The sequence below is a fragment of the Capra hircus genome, chromosome 16 (genome assembly GCF_001704415.2).
Source record: "Capra hircus breed San Clemente chromosome 16, ASM170441v1, whole genome shotgun sequence".
In the NCBI taxonomy this organism is placed as follows: Eukaryota; Metazoa; Chordata; class Mammalia; order Artiodactyla; family Bovidae; genus Capra; species Capra hircus.
Genome location: NC_030823.1, coordinates 58,747,778 through 58,775,107, shown reverse-complemented (window position 1 = coordinate 58,775,107; position 27,330 = coordinate 58,747,778). Strand labels below are relative to the sequence as shown.

The 27,330-nt window shown below is 37.3% G+C and overlaps 1 protein-coding gene across 3 annotated transcripts in view; it reads right to left on the bottom strand.

The window, feature by feature from the left end:
• RALGPS2 (Ral GEF with PH domain and SH3 binding motif 2) overlaps positions 1 to 27,330 on the bottom strand; it is a 159,927-nt gene that overhangs the window by 116,174 nt on the left and 16,423 nt on the right. For 2 of the 3 annotated variants that reach the window (XM_018060646.1, XM_018060649.1), the window contains exon 2: positions 2,226 to 2,370. In XM_018060646.1, coding sequence (XP_017916135.1) covers positions 2,226 to 2,282 — 57 coding nt within the window. In that variant the 5' untranslated portion in view covers positions 2,283 to 2,370. Of the gene's footprint in view, positions 1 to 2,225; positions 2,371 to 7,637; positions 7,684 to 27,330 lie in introns of all 3 variants that reach the window. The other variant, XM_018060648.1, reaches the window with a different exon arrangement.

The following is a 27,330-nucleotide window of genomic DNA, read 5'->3' as shown; positions in this document are numbered from 1 at the left end:
CCCTCTACTGATACCAGACGCTTAAGCACAGGTTAGGTCTAAAAGGTAGATGGAAGGGTAAGGGAGCCGCATTTCTGAGAAGCTTGCATTTTGATATGTTAATACATCTTTATTTTAGGAGAAAGTAGAAAAATATGTATTTTTAATTTTATTTTCTTGACATAGCAGGAAGACAATTTAAAAGGCAGACTTTCTACCCTTACTTCTCACATACTGAATTATACTACTCTGAGGTCTCATGGAATTCATCTACTTTTAGAAAAGCCAACATAATTTTTTATACAAGTGAAATGACCTGTTTTATTTAACAAATAATTCTGTACTGTTTCCTATAATATTATCTCATATATTTCAGGACACAAAGTCATAAATATACCATCATATACCCACATACATTTAACAAAGTTAAGAAATATGATTATAAAGATACCAAGTAAATATACATGCAATATAGACATATTTACAAATATATTTAATCCATGCCTCAAGAAGAAATAAAAGCCATATACAAATTTATGAAAAAAATGATTAAAAAAAATTTTTTTTAAGTAATAGCTTCAGAAAGAAGAAAGCTCCTGTTTAGGGACTCAGGAGAAAACTTTCATAAAGGTATAGCATTTAAAATAGAAAAAGCTAAGGGTTTAAACATCAGCAAGATGTAGTATTCTTTCATTAGAATATAAATTTCAAGTAGAAAATCAGTGGTAGTTAAATCCATTAGAAAGAAAATTTAAGCCCATTTTGAGAAAAGTCCTAAATGCAGGGCTGAATGTCATGGGTATTTAGTTAGTAGGTAACGAGGAACCACAGACAGTTTGGGAATACAATAAAGTATAACAACTGTATTTTAAGAATATTAAAATTGAGTTATAGTCAAATGGACCAAAAACAGCAGAGAACAGAAGTGCAAGATCAAAATAAAAGGCCTCTACAATATTTTAGACAAGAAATAATAGCTGACCAAACCAAGATGCTTCTAGTAGAAACAAGGAGAACAGGACTGGCTCTCAGAGATAAGCTGTGGTGGCCAGGTTCTAAGCCAGCTGCCAGGCATTCTTTGTCTCTTGGTGGTCACTGGCCTGTGTGATCCTCTCCACTAGAGTGTGGGCAGGACCCAAGATGTTACTTGATGATTACATTACAGAGGATTCCAACTTATGTTCTGCTCGTGGACTCTCCCTGTTGTGATGTGAAAATGGTTGTGCTGAGCAAAGGAGAAGCAGGTTAATGCAAAATCTATAGAACTGAACTTAGATGCTAAGGAAATAGTGATGTTACTGATGGAAGTTACTGATGGAAGTCAGAGAAGGGGAGTGAGCTATATTTTTTTGACAAGTAGTAGAGCAGAAGAGAAAAGTAAACTGATTTTGTTCACATTATAAGTAAAATGCCTGGTCCATCATAAATGCTTAATAAAATTTGTAACAGAAGCCAGAGCTAAAAAATATGGAAATAATCTACATAGGAAAAATAATTGAAACTGCTGACTGAGAATATTCTAACAACAGCAAGGCCTACATAAATTGGCTTGGGCAAAATGAAGCTGAAATTACCAAGGAACTCTGAAGTCAAGGTGTAAAAGCATCAAACATTTTTTTCTCATCCTCTATGGTAAGGATGAAATAAAGGGGAAATACAGAGACGCTAGATGCTGAAAGTATTAAGGAAAGCAGGCAAGTACCCTAGATCTATAGACAAAGCAAAAAAAAGGGGGGGTGCGGCAAAAATAAAATCATAATCCATTAACCAGAGATGAGCATCTAGTTCAGTCTTCATCTCCATCTCCAAAAGTCTGAGCTACATCACCAGAAGAGCCCTTTCAGCACTGCAGCCTAACGGTTCTCCAGGCTCCTTCAGCAGGCTTGGAACCAAGGGATCTGAGTGTCAACATGGCCATTCTTTGCCCCACTTGTTCTACTGCCCTCAAGGTTCATATAATGTGAAAATACCTTAAGAAGAAATCCTATGCATCCTTCAAAACTAAAACTAAAAAAGAGTTTTAAGTAATCATTATCTGTCAATTATATTAAGTAGATAGGGATTAACTCCTAAAATGTATAATGAATACATGGATGGTACAATTAAAATAGCTTTTAAAAAAACTGAAAAGCCTGTAACCCTTTTCTCAAGCTATGATTTAAAATCTGTAACCAACCATAATGCTTAAAAAAAAAATTAGAATGCCAGGTAAGAAATTTTACAACTAAACTTCTTAAATGTCTTACCTCAGAAGCAGTCGCAGCAATATTAACATTGCTTGCCTGCCCGTTCATTAGGTCCATGCTTCCCACAACATCAGTCCCTGACGCTATTTAGTAGCAACAGAAGGCTGACTGCTTCACGTCCAAGGCCACAAATACATTATTATTCCTGCAAAAAAAAGAAACAGAAAACTTTAACTGTGCATCTTATTGGAAGTTTAAGAAAACAAATCCATACCTCTCATCATGCCCCCAAATAAAATACTTCCAGTTTACCAAATTCTGTTTTTCATTTCAGTTAAATCAGTAAATCCAGTCTGAGGACAATCCTATTATGCTACTTTCAACACATATGTTCAATACATGCTACTGTTATGTTCTTTATTTGCAAAACAAACATATAACTTTTCATTTATTGTTAGAAAAAAATTTTAAGTGTTTAAGAAAATAAAAAGTGTAAAAAAATCTTGCAAAGTAACACATGGCCTAACAAAATAATGTCTTAGAGATCTAAATGACATCCCTAAAGCAACCATACTGAGTAAGTTTAGCATTGCTGAAAGTCTACAGTCACAAAGTTTATAAGTTGATAGTTGACAAAGATATCACAAATAATTAAAAACAAATTATTATTTATAAAGATATCACATGTTATAAAAATAACACAATATATGATATACATATTTATTTGTATAGGGCTTTAAAGCTTATTGGATAGCCTCAATCCATTATCTCACTAATCTTCACAATGACCATAAGGCTAATTAAGGAGGATTTCATTATACTCATAACACAGACACTGTCTCTGAGGACACAGGCTGGTAAATGAGGAGTCAAGAATAAAATTCAAGCCATCTGAAATTCTTGTCAAATATTTTTTCCACGTTACCATATTTTTTCTACTTTACTGAAACTCAAAATGTTTACTTGTGATTCTAATCCCTTTCCACAAAGAAACTGCCTCCTAGATGGGTATACTGGTAACTATCTATCTGGGAGGCAATTTCTTCCTCTAAACAGAGTAAGGCCCCTTTCAAACTTTAAATTTCTATGATATTTTCCAGAAGAGAAATAAGTGTCTATCAATTAGGTATTTAAAACTGTATCTATTTTTACTGAAGTATAATTGACTTACATTATTAGTTTCAGCTATACAACATAGGGATTTGATATTTTTACACATTACAATGACCATCACAATAAGGCTCGTAACCATCTGTCACCACACAGAGTTATTAACAATATTACTGACTACATTCCCTATGCTGTACATTATAAAATTATACCCACTTAACCAGAGCTTGAAATACTAATTCGCTTGAAATGCTAAGTTTCCTCTCTCTGGAAAAGCAATGTATGACAGCGATTTAGAAGCACAAACTACAGGACAAAACTGCCTAAGTTTAAACCCAGTGAACTGTTTACCTTTTCTGTGCCCAATCTCCTTACCTATAAAACAGAGATAGAAGTACCTACTTCACAGAGTGGTGATGAGAGATTAATACATGTAAAGCACCTAAAACAGTGCTGACACACGTGAAGAGTGCTGTTATAATAATGCATGTTCTGCCTACTCGCTACTGAATCCACACGAAGCTTAAATTCAAGAGAATCTTCTAACTAAAAAAAAAAAATCTTAGGACTATTCCTCTGACAAAACACTTGTTGGTGGGCATCAGCAATATCCTGATGGCAGAAACAATGAATGAGAATGCCTAAACTATGTTTCCCAGATGTAGCAAAAACACGCTGCTGGTTTTCAAATGCTTAAAAATTTTTACTAATGGTGGCAGACTTCAGTCACATCCTAAATTTATCTTCATTTCTTCAGATATATCCTAAGTACCTGCTATGAGCAAAACACTGTGATAGAATTTTTTTAATTAGAAATATATTAGGAACAATGATTTTTAAAATAATCATTTGGAAAACCAATGTGGAAAGGAATAGAGCACATAAATACTTTAAAGTCCTCCAATCTACAGTATTTCATTTTATAAACTTTGTTTATTCTTAAGAATCTTACTAAGAATCATTTATATTTATGCTACTATGCAAAATGAACTGGATAATTCGAATTCTTTCTGAAGGCAATATTCAGTTTGCAATGAAATGTTTTCAATTTTAACTTCATTCCACATTCTGCACCTGATTAATTTAGATACGAATTCATAGATCAAGAGTGCCCCCTAGTGTTAAGAAAAATTCATCAAATCGTTAAAAGAAATGTATCCTTAGTCTAATTTACATATCAAATAAATAAATTTTATGGTTAATATTTGGAGAAGGAAATGGCAACCCACTCCAGTACTCTTGCCTAGAGAATCCTGTAGACAGAGGAGCCTGGTAGGCTGCCATCTATGGGGTCGCACAGAGTCGGACATTTCTGAAGCAACTTAGCAGCAGCAGCAGCATGGTTAATATTTACTAAAAAGCAGGTAATATACCAGGAGTAAACACTAATACATTTGTGAACTATTGACAGTAAAGAATCACTCTCTCTGCCTGCATTTAATTAAAAAGTAATTCAAATATCCTAATGAAAGCTGTCATATTCAAAACCAGTATGTGAAATGAAAGGCAGCAAAGCATACCTTAATGAAAGTCTTATTCTAATAATCACGTACAAATGTACTACACGTCAATAGTATTTAACAGCGTTCAAGTACAACAAAGCCTCATACAATACCATAAAAACACTGCAAGTCCCAAGAAACAGGCATGGGTTAATTTTTACAACATGTGCCTCAATACATTTCTGTGCTTTGCACACAAAAATGTTCAAATTGGATAAGATAAATACATGCTTTAATATTATTTACTTTTCCCAGTACTATGTATAAACAGCACAATCATTCACAGTAAACACCAACATCACAGAAGCGCTTTTCTTAGTTAAATTATTTCCTACTATTCTCTTCTGAAACTTCTAAAAACTGTTAATCTGTCCTTTAGAAGGGTTTAAATCTCCAGACAGGCATAGTGCTTCAATATAATCCCCAAACATCAATACTGCTTCTTTCCAAGCAATATAATCCTCAAATACAAAACCTGAAATATGCAGATTTAGCTCCTTGCTTGAGGTCACAAGAAAGAAAGAAAAAAGAGAAAGTGGAGGCGCTCAGTCGTGTCCGACTCTTTGCGACTCCAGGGACTATACAGTCCATGGAATTCTCCAGGCCACAATACTGGAGTGGGTAGCTGTTCCCTTCTCCAGGGGATCTTCCCACCCAGAGATCGAACCCAGGTCTCCCACATTGAAGGTGGTTTCTTACCTAGCTGAGCCACTAGGGAAGCCCAAACCAGATTATTAAAAAAGAGGCAAAATCATTCAGTCTCCTAACCCGTCACCTTCTCAAGAAGCCCAATACTTTTCATTTTATTTTTTTAGGAGAGAAAATTGTTTTATTCAAAACAAAAATACCGAGAGGGTAAAGTTAAAGTGACAACTTCTCACTAATTAATCTCCTATCATAATACCAGTTATGTATTCTTTTCTAAAATAATTTATGCTATCATCACTAGGAATATTATGTTAAAAACACTTAGTAATTTTACAAAATATACTTTAGAAGAGTTAAGCAACTATAAAGAAAATAGTGAAATGCAATTCATTAGCGCAATTTCTTTGGAAACATTCAGATAATACAGAATTGATACGCTTATACATGCTGGCTTAAATGCTCAGTAACAAAAATTAATCTCACTAAAACTCTGGAGAAGGAGAAAAAACTACATAGATTAAAAGTTATTCAAACAAACACTATTTACAACAGTGAAAACCAAAAGTGACCTTAATGCCTTTGTACATAATCACATTAAAAAATTCAAATAGACAATTATAAGGAAAAATATGAAAATAGAAATGACAACTTCAACCACAGAACCTAAATCTTATTATGATCATATAAATTTCATAAGAAAAAAAAGCAATATGGTGAAATTAAAACACCATAATAGAAACTCAATATTTATAAGACGTCATAGCACTTGCTTTCCTTTAAAATTTATTTTTAAATAAATATTAAAGACACATTTTAAATGACAATGAGGAGGGCATGACAACCCACTCCAGTACTCTTGCCTGGAAAATCCCATGGACAGAGGAGCCTGGTGGGCTGCAGTCCATGGGGTTGCAAAGAGTTGGACACAACTGAGCGACACACACTTTATTTTCACATGGAAGGCAAAAGGTTTGAATGGCCTGTATACCACAGCACTTTCAGCATGTGTGACAGCTAAACTTTCAGTGCCTTCTTTTTTATTTAAGAAAATTAGAGATTAGTCCCAAATCCCCCAATACTTTGTTTTAATAATTACAGCCATCAAAAAACACTGATGAGTAACAAAAAAAGACAATTTTGTCTTCGACATGACTGATACTGAGCCATTTTGAGAGAAGTTTAGTAAAGAATGTGGTTGCCTCTTCAAATCATTTCTACTAGAGCACAAAACAAGATTATCTTTGGGTTTTTGTTTATAACAAGTTCAAGTTATTACAAAAGAAATAAAAAGAAAGAGGTTATGATATACATCCATCCAGGGTTATATGAGCTCCCCAATGCCTCCCACAAAGAGGTCATTAGTCTCCTTCCTTTATGCTTCCACTGCTCTTTTGTCAAAATTCTATTGCTCTGTTTTCTCACTGATTGATGTATCTCTCCATAATGAACTTTGAGCTTCTTGATGTCGAGGACCCATATTGAAAATAAAACACAACAGAAAAACCATGATTTTTCATCTTTGCACTCAGGCACATAAACACAATACTGACCTTAACTGCCTAACTTAAGCACCTATCTGTGAAACATGAATCAATGATTGAACAAAGCAGTTGTTTTCATTAAATAAATGTCCAATTAACAATAAACATACCGGCATAATGGCAATCAAATAATCAGTGCACACAATAATATACACATTTAAATGAATACAGGACTTCCCTGATGGTTAAGTGGTTAAGAATCCGCCTGCCAGAGCAGGGGACATGGGTTCAATCCCCAGTCTCGGAAGATTCCACATGCTGTGGGGCCACTAAGCCTGTGCGCCACAACAAGAGAAGCCACCGCAAAGAGAAGCTCATGCATCCACAGCTAGAGCAGCCCCCACTCGCCACAACTAGAGAAGGGCCTAAGTACAGCAATGATGAGCTGGCGCAGCTGTGGTTTTTAAAAAAAAAAAAAAAACACACCACATTTCTATTTCTAGCAACATGGCTAAAAAATGACAACAAGGGATATTTAGAGATGGGGGCTTGGACTCTGACACCAGTTGAACAGAAAAAGCAACCAAGAGATGAGGACTGAGACACACACACTATCCTCTCTACCCCATCCACACACAATTTTAACTAGAATAAAACCAGAGAGACTGAGAGTCTACCCAATCAGTGATAAGATGGTTTATTAAAAAATTCTGGTACAGAAACAGAAGTACCTGCATGTCTTTGCCTGGGCTTAATATGGTGGCTGGCGGAGGGTGCCTACGAAATGAAAAGAAAATCTGTTATCCTAGGCATGCTCCAGCATAAACACAGCAATTGAATTTATACTACCAGCAAGGTCCAAGACCTTCAAGACGAGATATTCACATAAAATACGTAAACAAGCCAATGAGGCTCCTGGAACCCAAAGCAGATGAAGGAAACAAAATTTGTCAGAAGTAACATTCCTTCAATCCAGGCAATGTGGAAGTCCGAAAATAAGTTCTCACTGTCAAGATCAAAATATAAATATTTACGTTAACTGTGATTAGGATGATTAGTGATTTTAGATTGTCAATGTGTTTATAAGTTTAAAATTAACCTCTATTTAATAACTTTTTAAAATAATGACCTGCGTTTATGTAAAAAAATTACTTCTTTTATAGACAATCCTATCATTTTGTTTTATACATTGAAATACACAAAACACTGCAACAATAACAAATCAAAGCTAACATTTATGGAGTGCCTGCTATCCAGTAGCTCCTGCTCTAAGCACTTTTCCACTAAAAATTCACTCAATGATCAAAACAAATCCTACAAAGTTATTACATTATATCCCTGTTTTTAGAGATGAGTGGAAAGGTAACTTGCCTAAGCTTACACAGTAGGAACAGGCAGCTAGAAGAAGAAAAAGGGAAGGAGGATGGATGGACAGAAAAACAAAAGACAGCAAAGATGGATAAACTGATGCACAGATAGAACAAAAACTTGGGGTGGGGAGGGAGGAGGTAAAAAAGAGAGGGCAAAGGAGTGGAGAGGGAAGGTAGGGGGACACAATGAGGGAAGGGGGCGTTCAAAGAAGAGAATCTAAAAGTTTTTTCTTCCTCTGAGCAGATTTGTAACATGACTAGAGGGGAAACAGAAGAAATCAGGGAATACTACAACTTATTACACAGTGATTCAGCTTCAAGAGTCACATGATTTCTAGAGGAGGAAATATCTTTAGGTTTACCAAATAAGACAGGTTGAAGGGTTTGAAGAGAAAGGGGAAGTAAAACACCACCACCAAGGGTGCAAATTTAAAAGCAAACATGGCCCAGAGAGAAAGTATGATGTGGACAGACTTGCTTAGTGGGGACAACGTTTCTGAGTTATTCTGAAAAGGTTCAAAGAAGGGACAGGACCAGACTGCAGATGGTCTCAACCATTAAAAGGAGGAATTTAGATTGTAAAGGAAAGGCGCTAGGAACCATTCAAGTTTTCTGAGTAGGGAAATGACCTTAGCAAACTAAAACCAGTATTTCAAGGATTACCATGCCAGGGGTATGCCACTGAGCTTTACAGAAGGTGAGTAGTAAAAAACACACTCTTACCTTCTGCCAAGAACAGCGAAGCACCTGAAATGACGTGCAGACCCCTTTCCTACCCAGGCTTCTCCAATCTCTGCTCTCCAGGACCCTCGCCTAGTCTCCCAGTTGTATAAAAATCCCCTGATCACACTCTATCCCCTTAACTGCCATCACCTTCACCCTCCATCACCAGCTTCTAATTCAGAATCCCTGATGCTGTGAAAATGGCAACTTCAGATGACATTTAAGAGAAAAAAATTCTAACAAAATTCATATTCATTTGTGAACACTGGCTTCACTCACCCTGAGGGGTTGTGAGAGTAGTTCAGTGGGAAAACCATAAGATATTAATACTAATTCTAGAACTTTGACTAGGTATGTGCTGTTGGGTAAATTATGTAATCTCTGAACTTTGATTTCTCTGTGTATAAATAAGAGACAATGGGCTTCCCGGGTGGCTCAGTGGTAAAGAACCTGCCTGTCAGTGCAGGAGATGGAGTAGACACAAGTTTGATCCCTGGGTCAGGAAGATCCCCTGGAGGAGGATATAGCAACCCACTCTAGTATTCTTGCTGGAATAATCTCATGAAGAGAGCAGCCTGGAGGCTACAGTCCATGGGTTGCAAAGAGTCGGACAAGACTGACAACTCATGCATAGTAATAAGAAACAATAAAGTGTACCTCAAAGTGATTTTGGGAGAATTAAATGTAATCAAATAGGAAAAACTCAATGCATGTAGAAATGGTGAGTATAATAGCAAGAACACAAATTTTGGAGTTGGAAAGCCCTGGGCTCAAATTCTAGCTTGGGCACTTGCCAGCCAGCTGTAAGGCGTTGCGTTGGGCAAGGAACTTTGCTAATATTTAGACAGAGGCTCAAAGTCCATCTATCAGTGATGGGCTTAAAACAAAACAAAACAAACATAAAAACAAGCAACTCACCCCCTTCCCCCGCAAAAAAAACCCATAAAAAATCAAAAGGAGAGGAAGAGGCAGATCTCAAATGACTCTTCTTTAAAATTCCAGAAGCATGTGAAAATTACAATATAAATTAATGAATTAGAAAAAATGGTAAACTATGCCTCTAAATGAACCATTTTGAAAGCATATGTTAAGACACAAGTACACTGGAAATTTACTGAACAGTAAAAAATTTTTTTACATAAAAAATATTCTTAGAAGTGCTATGTAATAATAACTGCTATCTTTCAGCACAAGAAGGAGATAAACCTACAAAACAGTCTGCAACACTAAATCACTGCATTTAATGATGAGAGGTCTCTTAGGAGAGACACCACTTTGCATGCTGGCTGACTAACTTCCAAGTGTAAATTAAACATGAATGTTATAAATTATTTTATAAATTTATTCAAAAGTCCACTGAAATTATCCCATGTGTCCTTAGTAGTGCAGAATAAGTGATAAAATATTCTAAGCTATACTTAATTCTTAATCAAAGGATAACAAGCATTTTCAAACAACAGTAATTCACATGGACAAGAACACCCTGAAACTGTAAGAAAAACAAGATGTGCTGGAGAAGCTTCAATCACTGTAAGCCAACCACAAAGACAGGTTTAGCAATTCCACACACCACCCAGGTTGCGGGGGGAAAAAAAAAAGACAGTGTTTAAATTAATCTACATATTTAGAAATCTTCTGTCAAAAGAACTTAATAAACTGTTTCCTAGCAAGACTGTTTACTTGATCACTTACCAAATTATTGTTTAAGTTTAAACATCTCTATGTTTTTTTCCAGGCATGTATTTTATTTAGAAATATTTTAGATACATATTTAAGATGTGTGAGAAAGATTATTTTCAAAACAAAGTAAGCTGAGACCTTAAATTAGAAGGAAGAAGACAGGGATAGCAGAAAAGTATTTCACTTAGCACACTGCCACTTTAACAGCCTTCCTGAAGTAGGGTTAAAGCATACATTACAGGCAATGATGAAAACAAACTAGCCCACTTAAACCTCACATCTAAAGACTCAATATAAGTTTTTCAGATATAATTTTGTTGCATTTCTACTAAATTGTACATATAATGGGATGAACCATTTATAAACTGGCCCACCGGTGCACAGAAAAGTTGTATTTCTGTGTACCTAAATGGCCTAAAACTATCTATCTGTAAGGGAGGAGAGGCTTTCAAATCAGATATTAAAGGGGAAAAATCTATTAAGTAATGCCTTTAAAGGTTATACTTAATCTCTAGCATAAAATGTTCATAAAGATAATCTACCAAGATTCTAATACTTAAGAGGGGATTTCCCCGGTGGTCCAGTGGCTACGACTCTGCGCTCCCAATACAGGGGCCCCAGATTTGATCCCTGTTCAAGGAATGAGATTCCACATGCCACAATTAAAGATCGTGCGTGCTGCAAGGAAGATCGAAGATCCCGTGTACAGCAACTAAGACCCAGCGCAGTCAAATAATTAAAAAATAATAATAATAAAGAGCTCCAAGATCTCCTATATGACTTGGCCCAAAATTCCATTAACAGAACGGACGCTCCAGGCAAAAAGATACACTGTCCCTCAAACATCTGTTTTTGTGTTTTGGTGGGTCTGTGTGCATTTTGGTCAGATGCTCAACTCAGAAGACTAGCCTGTAAACCTCCATTTAATTCATAAGACTATATGTTATTTGAATAAAAAAAAACCAAACAAACATACTGCACAATATTAGCAAATAAAGCATAAAGACAAGTCAACTGAATCAGAAGTACATTTACGTATTTGGCAAAAGTGTGTCGTTGTAGGCCTAGAAATGATTAGAGAAAGGAACTCAGCCTGTTAGTATTCAAACAGTGGGAGAGAAAAACAGCATGGTGAGTCAGTGTGGCAGGAGCAAGGCAGGCATCAGAACTCTATGTCCAAGCCAAGATTTCAGGCGGGGCAACAGTACAGCAGAGCCTCCCTTAAGACACGAGGGAAAAGGGTCTATAGACAAGGGCAGGGAATTCCCTGGCGGCCCAGTGGTGGGGACTCTGCGGTCTCATAGTCGAGGGCCTCGGTTCAATCCCCAGTCAGGGAACTAAGATCCCACAAGCCAAAAAGATTTTTTCAAAAAGGAATAAATAAAAAGGAGGACAATTAAACAGCCTGGACATTCAGGAGATTCTTAAACCTGAAATGTGAGGCTGATTGAACACCACTCAACAATCCATAGGCAATGGAACACCATGCAGTCGCTAAAGAACAAATCCTCAATGATACATGCAGAAGTGTCCACAACTTACTGCTAAATCAATAAAGCAATGTGACAAAACGGGTATTTGAGGTATAATCCCTTTCGGCTGTCATTATCATTGCAGCATAGAAGAGAACTTGTACCAACACAGACTAAAATGCGGCTGTCTCCAGGTTTACACATCAAGTTTTCCCTAACTTTGGCTTACCAGTATATTTTAAATTTTCCCACAAAGACTTCAATTTTTGAAAAGTAAAACAAAAAAACAAAAAAACAAACCCAAAAAACCAGTGTCTTCTCACAGACTGCTTATTAGCTGCGAGAGGAAAAATAAGCAAGTATACTGTGATGAAACTGGACAACACCTTGACCTGAGGAGCAGACAGACATCATGTGTCTCTCATGGGATACTCTGGGACACACCCCTTAAGAGTACTTGAGCTGCAACTGCACAGTTCATTTCAGTTCAGTTGCTCAGTCGTGTCCGACTCTTTGCAACCCCATGGACTGCAGCATGCCAAGCCTCCCTGCCCATCATCAACTCCTGGAGTTTAATCAAATGTATGTCCATTAAGTCAGTGTTGCCATCCAACCATCTCAACCTCTATCATCCCCTTCTCCCGCCTTCAATCTTTCCCACCATCAGGGTCTTTTCCAGTGAGTCAGTTCTTCATATCAGGTGGCCAAATTATTGGAGTTTCAGCTTCAACATCAGTCCTTCCAATGAATATTCAGGACTGATTTCCTTTAGGATTGACTCGTTGGATCTCCTCGCAGTCCAAGGGACTCTCAAAAGTCTTCTCCAATACCACAGTCCAAAAGCACCAATTCTTCAGAGCTCAGCTATCTTTATAGTCCAACTCACACATCCATATATGACCACAGGAAAAACCATAGCTCTGACTAGATGGACCTTTGTTGGCAAAGTAATGTATCTGCTTTTTAATATGCAGTCTAGATTGGTCAAACTTTTCTTCCAAGGTGTAAGTGCCTTTTAATTTCATGGCTGCAGTCACTATCTGCAGTGATTTTGGAGCCCCCCCAAAATAAAGTTTCTCATTGTTTCCCCATCTATTTGCCATGAAGTGACTGGACCAGATGCCATGATCTTAGTTTTCTGAATGTTGAGCTTTAAGCCAACTTTTCACTCTCTTTCACTTTCATCAAGAGGCTTTTTAGCTCCTCTTCACTTTCTGCCATAAGGGTGGTGTCATCTGCATATCTGAGGTTATTGAGATTTCTCCTGGCAATCTTGATTCCAGCTTGTACTTCATCCAGCCCAGCATTTTGCATGATGTACTCTGCATATAAGTTAAATAAGTAGGGTGACAATATACAGCCTTGATGTACTCCTTTTCCTATTTGGAACCAGTCTGTTGTTCCATGTCCAGTTCTAACTGTTGCTTCTGACCTGCATACAGATTTCTCAAGAGGCAGGTCAGGTGGTCGGGTAGTCCCATCTCTCAGAATTTTCCACAGTTTATTGTGATCCACACCGTCAAAGGCTTTGGCATAGTCAATAAAGCAGAAATAGATGTTTCTCTGGAACTCTCTTGCTTTTTCCATGATCCAGCGGATGTTGGCAATATGATTTCTGGTTCCTCTGCCTTTTCTAAAACCAGCTTGAACATCTGGAAGTTCATGGTTCATGTATTGCTGAAGTCTGGCTTGGAGAATTTTAAGCATTACTTTACTAGCATGTGAGATGAGTGCAATTGTGTGGTAGTTTGAGCATTCTTTGGGATTGGAATGAAAACTGACCTTTTCCAGTCCTGTGGCCACTGCTGAGTTTTCCAAATTTGCTGGCATATTGAGTATAGCACTTTCACAGCATCATCTTTCAGGATTTGAAAGAGCTCAACTGGCTTTGAGCTCTCCACTATTCCATCACCTCCACTAGCTTTGTTCTTGGTGATGCTTCCTAAGACCCACTTGACTTCACATTCCAGGATGTCTGGCTCTAGGTGAGTGATCACACCATCGTGATTATCTGGGTCATGAAGATCTTTCCTGTACAGTTCTTCTGTGTATTCTTGCCACCTCTTCTTAATATCTTCTGCGTCTGTTAGGTCCATACCATTTCTGTCCTTTATCGAGCCCATCTTTGCATGAAATGTTCCCTTGGTATCTCTAATTTTCTTGAAGAGATCTCTAGTCTTTCCCATTCTATTGTTTTCCTCTGTTTATTTGCACTGATCACTGAGGAAAGTTTTCTTATCTCTCCTTGCTATTCTTTGGAACTCTGCATTCAAATGGGTATATCTTTCCTTTTCTCCTTTGCTTTTCGCTTCTCTTCTTTTCACAGCTATTTGTAAGGCCTCCTCAAACAGCCATTTTGCTTTTCTGCATTTCTTGTTTTGGGGGATGGTCTTGATCCTTGTCTCCTGTACAATGTCACGAACCTCCTTCCATAGTTCATCAGGCACTCTGTCTATTAGATCTAATCCCTTGAATCTATCTCTCACTTCCACTGTGTAATCGTAAGGGATTTGATTTAGGTCATACCTGAATGGTCTAGTGGTTTTCCCTATTTTCTTCAATTTAAGTCTGAATTTGGCAATAAGGAGTTCATGATCTGAGCCACAGTCAACTCTCCATCTTGTTTTTGATCACTGTATAGAGCTTCTCCATCTCTGGCTGCAAAGAATATAATCAGTCTGATTTAAGTATTGACCATCTGGTGTTGTCCATGTGTAGAGTCTTCTCTTGTGTTGTGGGAAGAGAGTGTTTGCTATGACCAGTGCGTTCTCTTGGCAAAGCTCTATTAGCCTTTGCCCTGCTTCATTCTGTACTCCGAGACCAAATCTGCCTGTTACTCCAGGTGTTTCTTGACTACCTACTTTTGCATTCTAGTCTCCTATAATGAAAAGGACATCTTTTTTGGGTGTTAGTTCTAAAAGGTCTTGTAGGTCTTCACAGAACCGTTCAACTCCAGCTTCTTCAGCGTTACTGGTCAGGACATAGACTTGGAATTACCGTGATATTGAATGGTTTACCTTGGAAACGAACAGAGATCATCTTGTCATTTTTAAGACTGCATTTCGGACTCTTTTGTTGACTATGATGGCTACTCCATTTCTTCCAAGGGATTCCTGCCCACAGTAGTAGATATAATGGTCATCTGAGTTAAATTCACCCATATCCTGAACCTAATCTCAAAGAAATAGGCAAACCTAAACTGAAGTATGGTCTACAGATGCAGTATTTTAAAAATGCCACTGTTATGAGACACTAAGAAAACCCGAGGAACCATTACAAATGAAAGAAAACACCAAGACACATGATAACTACACCCGCTGTACTGGACTACAATAAGTGCTATAAAGACGTTATTGGGGGCAATTCAGAAACCAGAATACAGACTGCAAATCAAAGTACTGTATCAGTTTCCTATATTCAATAACTATATTGTGGTTATATAAAAAAATAAATTTGCTGTTAAGAAATATAATTGAAGTATTAAGAGTATGAGGTATGAAAACTAATCCCAAATATTTCAGAAAAACAGCATATATGTGTGTATGAGGGACAAATAAATCAATTACAAAGTAAACAGGGCAAAATGTTGAAAATTGGTGAATTTGTATAGAGGGTAAACAGGAGCTTTCTTTACTACTCTCATAATTTTCTTTTTGGTTTGAAAGTCTTTCAAAGTAAAAAGTGGAGGGAATCCTACAAGTTCTTCCGAGTTATACAAAACCTTCTTGGCCTTAAAATCTTCATTTCATAGTGTGTGTATGATCAGTCAGGTCTAACTCTTTGTGACCCCATGGACAGCAGCCCAATAGGCTCCTCGGTCCATTTCCAGGCATGAATACTGGAGTGGGTTGCCATCTCCTCCTCCAAGGGATGTTCCCAACCCAGGAATTGAACCTGCATTTCCTGTGTCTCTGTACTGCAGGCAGATTCTTTACCACTGAACCAGTGGGGAAGTCCCCAAAATCTTCAACTTGCAAAATTTCAAAGAATAAGGTACGTTTCCAATAAAAAGTATAACTCTTTCCACCAATAGATGGCGTTAGTGGCCATTTATTTAGTGTCACTTTCAACCTCAGAGCCAGAACCGATCTCGTGAACAGTGTTCTGGAACTAAGCTACATAAACCCTCAAATATTTCTGCCTCATGCTACCTACTACCAAGAATAACACAGATGAACATTATTTAAGAGGTGGAAAGGTACTTTGGAGATCTCCACTTGGAGTACATTCAAAAGCTCCAGGTCTTCCTTTATTTTAATATTTGCCCCTCTCAACCCAGGGAATGCCCTTATCCTTCCAACTCCCTAGGAGAATCACTGCTGTAGTAATTTACTATAAAGCAACATGAAACCACTGTATCCTTCAAATGTGCAAGAATAAAAAGGGGAGGGAAGAAAAATGGAAGTAAAGGAAAGAAGGAGTGGGTGAGTTTGCTAACCCTTTGCTTTATTCCAATCTCCTGATTTTACAGCTAGACAACAATCTAATGGGAGGGAGGTCATGTGATCTGGCCAAGCTCACATCATTAAAGGGACAGGTAGCTCTTAAACACAAGCCTTCTATTTGCTAATCCTTGGTGCTTTCTACAATGCCAAATCACCCTCTTCCTACTAATCCTTAACTGGATGTTTAAGCACTGTGGAAATGTGGGAGTGGTAGAGGGTAAAATATCTGGTTTCTCTCTTTTCACTTCTAACAGAAGTTCATTAGGTAAACATGATGACAAAGGAAAACACCATGTACAAAGGCTAGGGACAGTGAAATCCTTTGTCACTGGCATTCAGGGAACCGCCAATAGTGGAGTACAATATAATTAGAGGGTAAAATGTGAAAAAGAGTCATGGGAAGCATCAGGAAGTGCGTCTGGAGAAGGTGGTATAAAGGGCAACGTTTGCCACAGTAAAAACAAAAGCTTGGACTGGAGGCAATAAAAAGACAGTCCTTATAAATGGGACTATTAAATTACAGGATCTTACAAGTCTCATTAAGAAGATATACACACATACACATACACAGTGATAGAAAGACATTCCTGTTGAATTCATAAACCTCAACAAATGGGTACCTGTGTAATTACTTCAAGTACAACAGATCCTCAATGTTTAACAGTGATCTGTCCCAAGACATCTTGAAATATCCTCAAATTTGAGAATGTTACTATAGTATACAGCACATTACAGTATAACTAATTTTTTTTTACTCCAACAGACTTTCAATGATTCTTAAAAACCCTGAAATGATGTGGGAAATTCTGAAAGAGATGGGAATACCAGACCACCTGACCTGCCTCTTGAGACACCTATATGCCAGTCAGGAAGCAACACTTAGAACTGGACATGGAACAACAGACTGGTTCCAAATAGGAAAAGGAGTACATCAAGGCTGTATATTGTCACCCAGCTTATTTACCTTATATGCAGAGTACATCATGAGAAACACTGGGCTGGAAGCAGCACAAGCTGGAATCAAGATTCCTGGGAGAAATCTCAATAACCTCAGATATGCAGATGACACCACCCTTAGGGCAGAAAGTGAAGAGGAACTAAAAAGCCTCTTGATGAAAGTGAAAGAGAGTGAAAAGTTGGCTTAAAGCTCAACATTCAGAAAACTAAGATCATGGCATCTGGTCCAGTCACTTCATGGCAAATAGATGGGGAAACAGAAACAGTGTCAGACTTGATTCTTGGGGGCTCCCAAATCACTGCAGATGGTGACTGTAGCCATGAAATTAAAAGATGCTTACCCCTTAGAAGGAAAGTTATGACCAACCTAGATACCATATTCAAAAGCAGAGATATTACTTTCCCAACAAAGGTCCATCTAGTCAAGGCTATGGTTTTTCCAGTGGTCATGTATGGATGTGAGAGTTGGACTGTGAAGAAAGCTGAGCGCCGAAGAATTGATGCTTTTGAACTGTGGTGTTGGAGAAGACTCTTGAGAGTCCCTTGGACTGCAAGGAGATCCAACCAGTCCATCCTAAAGGAGATCAGTCCTGGGTGTTCATTGGAAGGACTGATGCTGAAGCTGAAACTCCAGTATTTTGGCCACCTCATGCGAAGAGTTGACTCACTGGAAAAGCCCCTGATGCTGGGAAGGATTGGGGGCAGGAGGAGAAGGGGATGACAGAGGATGAGATGGCTGGATGGCATCACTGACTTGATGGGCATGAGTTTGAGTGAACTCCGGGAATTGGTGATGGACAGAGTCCTGGCATGCTGTGATTCATGGGGTTGCAAGGAGTTGGACACGACTGAGCAACTGAACTGAACTGAACTGAATCTCTAGTTATTTGCAAGTTGCAAAGCAGACTCTTTTACATCATGAATTTATTAAGCCACCACAGAATCTTACAATTTACTCCAAATTCCTCTTTCTAGATGTACTGTCTTCTACTTCTCTTTGATCACCAGAACAAGTTGCCTCCTGCAGCATAAACAGTTCTCGCATCAAAAATTTCTACACAAAAAAATCCAGAGAATAACAAATGTGCCTACCAGTGGCAGACTAGGACCAATATGTGCCCAGCAAAATTACAAATTATCAGGTTATACACCCTCCCAGTCATTCACCGAACAGTGAAAACCATAAGTGTTAATTTGCGAAAGATGGGGCTCTATTCTAGCAGCAACTGACTAGCTAAAAAAAAGCATCACATACTTTAATAGCAAAGACCCACTGGCCTTTTAAAAGCAGCAATGCCTGTAACAATATAAATATTAGCATAGCAACTTGTAGCTTACAACACACACCTTACCACAATTTTGGCAGAAGGATTTCAAGCAATCTTGTATTACTAGATTTACAGCCTAGTTTTCCATTCAGACATTTTATTAAGAACCAAGAGTACTGGATCTCCGAAGATGTTTGCTCCTGTATCCTGGGGCCACCCAATGACCAGAGGAAGGGAATTGCCTGCATAAAGACTGAGGTGCTGTAGGGATTGAGACATTCTTCATTTATTTTAATAGCCCCCTGAGATAAATATTATTACATTCAACTTAGGAAACTGAGGCTCACGGAGGTTAAGAGGAGGAATATCTCTTATGAGTAAGGAACTCTCTCCTAGAATTTTCCTTCTTCCATCCTTATCCATACCTTTCCCTTCCAAAGGGAAGGTTTCTCTGCAAGTCTCAGTCACTATAATTCCTCCATATTTACTATGTCTGTCAAGGAGGAAAGGTGAGGATGGCTTTCACAGAGAACCTGATATTTGAGATGAGCCTTAACAAGCAAATGTTGGGCAGATGGAGGGTAATGGTAAGGACATTCTTGAAAAGAGTAAATAATACTTGCAAAGACAGAAGAATGGAAGAAATTGGCATGTCAGGACAATGCTGGTTAATGTGTTGCAGAAAAAGTGTGCATGCATGTATGTGTGCGTGTGTGTACAGAAATGAATAATCTATGAAGACAGACTGGAGGAAGATCACAAAATATTAACAACAGCCTGGGAAGAAACATGCACTTTACTCTCTAAATCAAGATTTCTTAACTGAGAGATCACGAATTAAACCCTAGGGCCATGAAATGCCCTGCTCCCCAAAGTATGAAAACTGTGTGATAAACACACACACACACAAAATCATTTTCCTGGATCTGTAGCTATCAAATGATTTTCAAAGGAACTCAGAAATAAAAAGTGGTTAAGAACCACTATTCTGAATGACTGGGAATCACTGTGTAATTTTTTATAGGCAGAGATGTGTGCCATAACACTTTCATTTTAGAAAGGTAGCTGGCAACATCTGCGGAAGTTGATGGATTAGAGAAAAGAACCCTTAAAAGCAGAGAGTGATAAGAAGGTATTACCCTGCTCCAGCCAAGAGGTTATAAGTACTTCTATTAAACACACACACACAACCTAATTCCAGAGACTTTTCAAAGGTAAACTTGCTAGAATTTGTCGACCACCTGCATATGGGTTGTAATGGAGAAGGGAACCAAGCCTTTTTTTTTTTTTTTTTTAACTCTAACTAAAGAATTAAAGAGCTAACTCTCTTTCTCAGTTAAAGCTCCTGTCATCCACTTACCCCACACCATCATCAAGAAAAGCCATTCAATACAGCAGAGCAGCTGCAAGTGACAAGGTACCTCTTTCTTCCATCTGCAACCAGCCACCACTGGGAAACTAACCAGAAATGCCAAATGTTCCAAAGAGAAAATGCTGATGGCTTACAACAGGGGTTGGCAAACTACAATTTACAAGCTGGACCCAGGCTTATTTTTGTAAATTACATTTTATTGGGACACGGCCACACTTCTTTATTTCTGTACTGTTTATGGTTCCTTTTATGCTACAAAGGCAGACCTGAATAGATGCAACACAGACTGCATGGCCTACAAAAAAAAAAAAAAAAAAAGGCCTAAAGTATTTACTATCTGGGGCCTTGATGGAAAGTCAGCCAACTCCTGGCCTAGAACAAAAACAGGGATAGATTCTATCTCAGAAAGTACTCCTTCAGTACAACAGGTGGGATTAACATGTAGAAGGCGGCTATGTGTGGACCAAATTCAACTGTGTAACATCAATCTTCTGGGTGCAGCTGTAGATATATTTGTATTAGCAGCAAACTACTTATCAAACTGAATATACAAAATTCCTAGTATCCTTCTATTTGAAAAAATACCACTTCTCATAAGGCAACATATTAAGGGCCAATGTTCTCAACCCAATTCAAATCCCTGTTCATTTCATTCTTCCACTAAAACTTATTTTCTCTCTCCCCTAGGTTCTCTCTCTTTTTTTTAAATAACAAGAAAACAAAAAAACACTACCATCTAAGCATCACCATGTAAACTGATGAAATTCTCCAATCTGAGAACCTGGGTCTCGGCCTATCTGTGGAATATTGGCAAAAAGGCAGCAAAATAGCCATTTGTAATTAGCAAATCTTAAATGTAAATTTCAGATAATTTAAAAAACGAAATTTTAGTTCATCCATTAAAATTAAGCTCTACTGGTGGCCTCTACTAGACTAGGCTGGGCAATTATATGTATGGTGGTGGTGGTTTTTTAAAACCATTTTTAAGTTTTTATTTATTGGCTGTGTCAGGTCTTAGTTGTGTCACGCAGGATCTTGTTTGGCACATGGATCCTCCAGTTGTGGTGCATGGGTTCAGTAGTTGCAGCAAGTGAGCTTCGTTTTTCTGCGGCATGTGGGTGGGATGTTAACTCCCTGACCAAGGATCAAACCCATGTCCCCTGCAGTGTAAGGTGGATTCTTAACCGCTGGACCACCAGGGAATTTCAAAAAATGTATATTTTTTTCTAAATGGTATGAGAACACAAACTTCAACATATCCAAATTGATCAACTCCCCACAGTTATATAAAAATTATTTCAAAAATAAGAGTCTCACAAATACATCATCTACACACATTCCCCAAAATCTAAGACACAATGTTCTCCAAAGGATTTTATTAAGCAACTTGTTTTACCAAGAATATGTTCAACATCAGTTCAGTTCAGTCGCTCAGTCGTGTCCGACTCTCTGCAACCCCATGAATTGCAGCACGGCAGGCCTCCCTGTCCATCACCAACTCCTGGAGTTTACTCAAACTCATGTCTGTCGAGTTCAACATAGGAATGTATAATAACACAGGTTTCAAATAATAAGCAGCTAAATAGATTTTAGATACTCTATACTAGGATTTCTTAACCTTGGCACTACTGATATTTGGGACTAGATAATTCTGTGTGAGGAGGACTTTGGCTATGCATCACTTAGGCTGTTTGGTAGTATCTATCCACTAGATGCCATTAACTAGTTTTGGCAATCAAATATCTCCAGATACTACCAAATGTCCCCTGGGGGACAAAACTGCCTCATTTGAGAACCACTTCACCAAATGAATTAAATTGTTTTTAATTTTTATTTAAAAAAACACATTTAATGGTAGATATTGCTTTGCAAGTCAATTGTTTCACAGACATGTTAGGTGTCCAAGCTGGAAGGAACCCTGGAAATCATGTGGTCCAAACTATACACGTTACAGGTGAAAAAAATAAGGGCCACAGAGGGCCACTGAAACAGTTGTGATCTGAAGAGAGACAGAAGCCCATGATCCCCAGTTCCAGGTCAGGATACCAGGAGGACCGAAGAACCAACTCAATTCCACAGGTGTTTACTAAGCATCTCTTAGTATTTTTCAAAGGGCACACACTTTAATTTGATGGAGTTCAACTCATCAATGTGTTGTTTTATGGGCTGTGCTTTTCGTGTTGTATCTAAGAAATACTTACCTAAATCAAGGTCACAAAGATTTTGCCCTGTTTTGGTCTCCATGTTTTATAACTTCAGGTTTTACATTGAGGTCTATGATTCATTTTGATTTGATTTTTGTATATAGTGCAAGGTATAGATGAAGTTCATTTGCTTATATATATATATCCAATTGAGCCAGCATCATTTTTTTTAACAGACTATCTTTTCTTCAATGAATTACATTTGTACTTGCATTAAAATTCAGTTGTCCATATATTTATTGGACTTTTTTCTGGACTCTTCTATTCCACTGATCTATTTCTCAGTCTTGATACCAATACTACACTGTTTTGATTATTTTAGTTCTGCAATGAATTGTGATATCAGGCAGTATTAGCTCTCCAATCTTGTTCTTCTTTTTCAAAGTTGTTTTAGATATTCTGGGTCCCAGCCATTTCTACATGAATTTCAGAATCACCTTGTCAATTTCTACAGAAAAGGCCTGCTAAGATTCTGACTGGGCTTGCAGGGAATCAATAACTCAACTGGGGAGAGCTTTCACCTTAGCAACAACGAGTCTCTGACCCCATGCACAAAGAATGTCTCCTCACTTATCTGAATGTTCTCTAATTTTGCTCAGCAATGCTGTGTAGTTTTCAGTATTGCATACATGTTGCTATTGTCAATGGTTATGAGTTGTATTAAATTTCAAATTGTTTGTTGCTAGTATAAAGAAGTGCCATTGATATTTCTACATTGATCCTGTATCCCATAACTTTATAAAACTTAGCAGTTCCAGCAGTTTCATAGGTTCCATCAGATTTTCTAACAGTTGTGTTTAAAAAAGAAAAAAGAGATACTTTTCCTTTTTCTTTCCATTCTAGGTGCCTTTTATCTTTTTTGCTTGCTTGACTGTAGTGTCTAGAATTTATAGTACAGTGTGGAACAGAGGTGGTGAGTGTAGACAACGTTGTTTCTGGTCTCAGGGAGAAATCATTTGGTTTCTCCATCATTAAAAATACATTATCTGTACTTTTGGGGGGGATATGCTCTTTGTTGGGTTGAAGAAGTTCCTTTCTAATCTTGTTGTGCACAGGTATTATCTGGAATGGACCTAAGACTATTAAATGTTTTTATTTTTGCATTTATAGAGATGATTACATGGTTTTTCTTTTTTAGTTGGTTCATAGAGTGAATTACATTTACTGCTTTTTTAATGTTAAACTAACCTTGCATTCCTTAATTATTACTCTACTTGGTCATTATATATATATTTTAATAAAATATTGCATTCAATTTCCTATAATTTAAAACTTTCGCATGTGGAATATTTTTGTGCAGACTTCTTTTCTCATAAAGTCTATATCTTGTTTAAGTATAAGGGTTATGCTGGCCTCACAAAGAAAATTAGGAAGCACTTCTTCCTCTGCAATTTTTTCAAGTGTTTGTATGGAACTGATATAATTTATTTCTTAAATGGTTAGTAGAATTCACCATCTGGGCCTAAATGGTGTTTGGGGGGGAATATTTAAATGACAAATTCAATTTTTCTAATAGATACACAGCCATTCAGGTTGTCTACTCCTGAGTATATGTCTTTGACAGACATAATGCTGTCTATAATACTTTCCTGTTGTCCTTTCATTATCTGTAGAATCTGTAATGATGATAACTGTGAAAGTCTGGTTAAAGCTTTATCCATTTTATTGATGTTTCTAAAGAAGCAGTTTTGGGTTATAGTGATTTTACCTACTATTTGTCTGTTTTCTATACATTAATTTCCACATTGGTCTATACCATTTCCTCTCTTCTAATTACTTTGGTTTAATTTGCTTTTTAATTTCTTAAGGTAGAAGTGGAGGTCATTAATTTGAGACATTTTTCTAATACAGGCATTCAGTGATACAAATCCCCCTAAGTACTGCTTTAATAGAATCCCACAAATTCTGATATGTTCTGTCTTCATTTTCATTCAGTATAAAACTTCTAATCTCTTTGAATTGCATTATTTAGTTTTCAACTCTTAGTAAATTTTCCAAAGCTGTTTCTAATTTAATTCCATTGTGATCAGAGAACATAAGATCTCAATCCTTTTAAATTATAGAGACTTATTTTATGACTCAAAATATGGTTCTTAATGGAAAATGTTTTACGTACATTTAAAGAGACCTGAGAATAATACTCTGCTGTTGTTAGCTGAAATATTCTGTAAATGTTAATTAGGTCAATTTTTCAATTCTCAAGAAAGGGTATTGAAACATACAGCTAAAATTGCAGATTTGACTGTTTCTCCTTGAAGTTCTCTCCATTTTTGAAGTTCTGTTCTTAGAGGCACAAATGTTTAGATCCGTTATGTCCTCTTGATTAACTGACCTCTTTATCATTTTTAAATGACATCCTTTATTCTTGGAAATATTCTTTGCTCTGAAGAAGCCTACTTTGTCTAATATTAATACAGTCACTCCATCTTTCTTTTTGACTGTTGTGAGTATAGTGTATCTTTTTCCATCCTTTACTGTTTGCATCTTTATATGTAAAGCATATTTTTTATAGGCAAGGATATAGTTGAGTCTTGCTTTTTAACCCAATCTGAGAATCTCTGTTTAGACCATTTATATTTAATATGATTCCCAATCTGGTTAAATTTAAGTCTATTATCTTACAATTTGTTTCTATTTGTCCAAGGTTCTTTTTCTCCTTTTTTTAATGCCTTCTTTTGAATTAAACAAGTATAACTCTGACTTCACTTTATCTCTTTTGATAGCTTATTACCATCAACCTTTTTAAAAATAGAATTGCTTCAGGATTTACAGTATATAACTTTCAACTTACCATGGTCTAACTTCAAGCGACAGTACCACTTCACATACAGTATAAGACTCTTACAATAGTATACTACCTAGTATCATTATCTTGCCCACCTAATACTCTATAACTGGATGCTAACTCTTTATTAAAACAGGAGAGAAGCACTAGAATAATGTAAAAGAAATTGTAGCAACAAACTGAAACCTCTTCCTTGGCTTCATTTAAAACAGTAAATAAAAACTGAAAAAGACATAGATGCTTTTAAAAAAAAACCTAAAACTATAACCATACCACCTAGGTTCAATTCCTAGTTCTGCCACTTACATATTGTATAATATAAAGCAAGACAGTTAGCCTTCCTGTTGCTAAGTTTCTACCTCTTTAAAATGAAGGTAACAACTGTACCTTCTTTACCAGTTTATTGCAATGATCCAAGCAGTTAATACAGGTAAAATACTCAAGCAACTAGTAAATGGTTAAAAAATAAAAGATAAACCTGAGATATTCTGGGTTTAGTTCCAGAATACCACAATAAACTAAATATTGCTATAAAGCAAGTCATACCAATTTTTTGGTTTTCCAGTGCATATAAGCTATGTTTATACTACAGTCAATTAAGTGTACAATAGCATTATATCTAAAAAAAAGTATATACCTTAAACATCTTTTATTTCTAAAAATCGCTAACCCCCATCTGAGCCTTTAGCAAGTCAATCATTTTGCTGGTGGAGGGTCTTGCTTCAATGTCAATGGCTGCTGACTGATCATGTTGGTGGCTACCGAAGGTTGGGGTGGCTATGGCAATTTCTTAAAATGAGACAAAGATGAAGCCTGACACAGTGACTGACCCTTCCTTTCGTGAATGATTTTCTTGTAGCATGCAATGCTGACTGGTAGCATTTTACTTACAGAACTTCTTTCAAAAATTGGAGTCAATCCTCTCAAACACTGCCACTGCTTTATCATTAAATTTTTGTAATATCCTAAACTCTTTAACTCTATTAAAATTTCAACAATCATCACTGTTTCTTCACCAGAAGATTCTATATCAAGGAAACACTTTCTTGTTCACACATAAAAGGCAACTCTTCATTCATCCAAGTTTAATCATGAGATTGGAGAAGGAAATGGCAACCCACTCCATACTCTTGTCTGGAAAATCCCATGGACGGAGGAACCTGATAAGGCTACAGTCCACGGGGTCGTGAAGAGTCGGACACGACTGAGCGACTTCACTTTCACTTTTCACTGTCATGCATTGGAGAAGGCAATGGCAGCCCACTCCAGTGTTCTTGCCGGGAGAAACCCAGGGACAGCGGAGCCTGGTGGGCTGCTGTCTCTGGGGTCACACAGGGTCGGACATGACTGAAGTTGACTTAGCAGCAGCAGCAATCATAAGATTGGAGCAATTCAATCACACCTTCAGGCTCCACTTCTAGTTCTATTTCCACCATCGCTAGTTACTTCCTCCACTTATATCTTGAACCCTTCAAAGTCATCCGGAATCAACTTCTTCCAAACTCCTATTTATGTTGATATTTTGACCTCTTCCAAGGAATCATGAATGTTCTTACTGGCAGCAAGTATGGTGAATCCTTTCCAGAAGGTTTTCAATTTACTTTGCCTTGATTCATCAAAATAATCACTATCCTTGGCAGCCACAGCCTTACATCTGTGGCAGCTATGGGCTTCCCTGGTGGCTCAAATGGTTAAGACTATGTCTGCAATGCAGGAGACCTGGGTTTGATCCCTGGGTTAGGAAGATCCCCTGGAGAAGGGAATGGCAACCCTCTCCAGTATTCTTGCCTGGAGAATCCCACGGACAGAGGACCCTGGTGGGCTACTATCCATGGGGTCGCAAAGAGGCAGACATGACTGAATGACTAATTCTTTCACTGATAGCCTTATAAAATATATCTTAAATAATAATGACTTGAAAGTCAAAATTACTCTTTGATCCATGGGCTGCAGAATAGATGTATTAGCAAGCATGAAAACAACACTAACCTTGAAAATCTCCATCTCTTTGGAACCAAATGCATTGTCAATGAACAGTAATATTTTGAAAGGAATCTTTTTTCTGAGCAGTAGGTCTCAACAGTAGACTTAAAATATTCAGTAAAACATGTCATAAACACTGTTGGTGGGAATGTAAATTGGTATAGC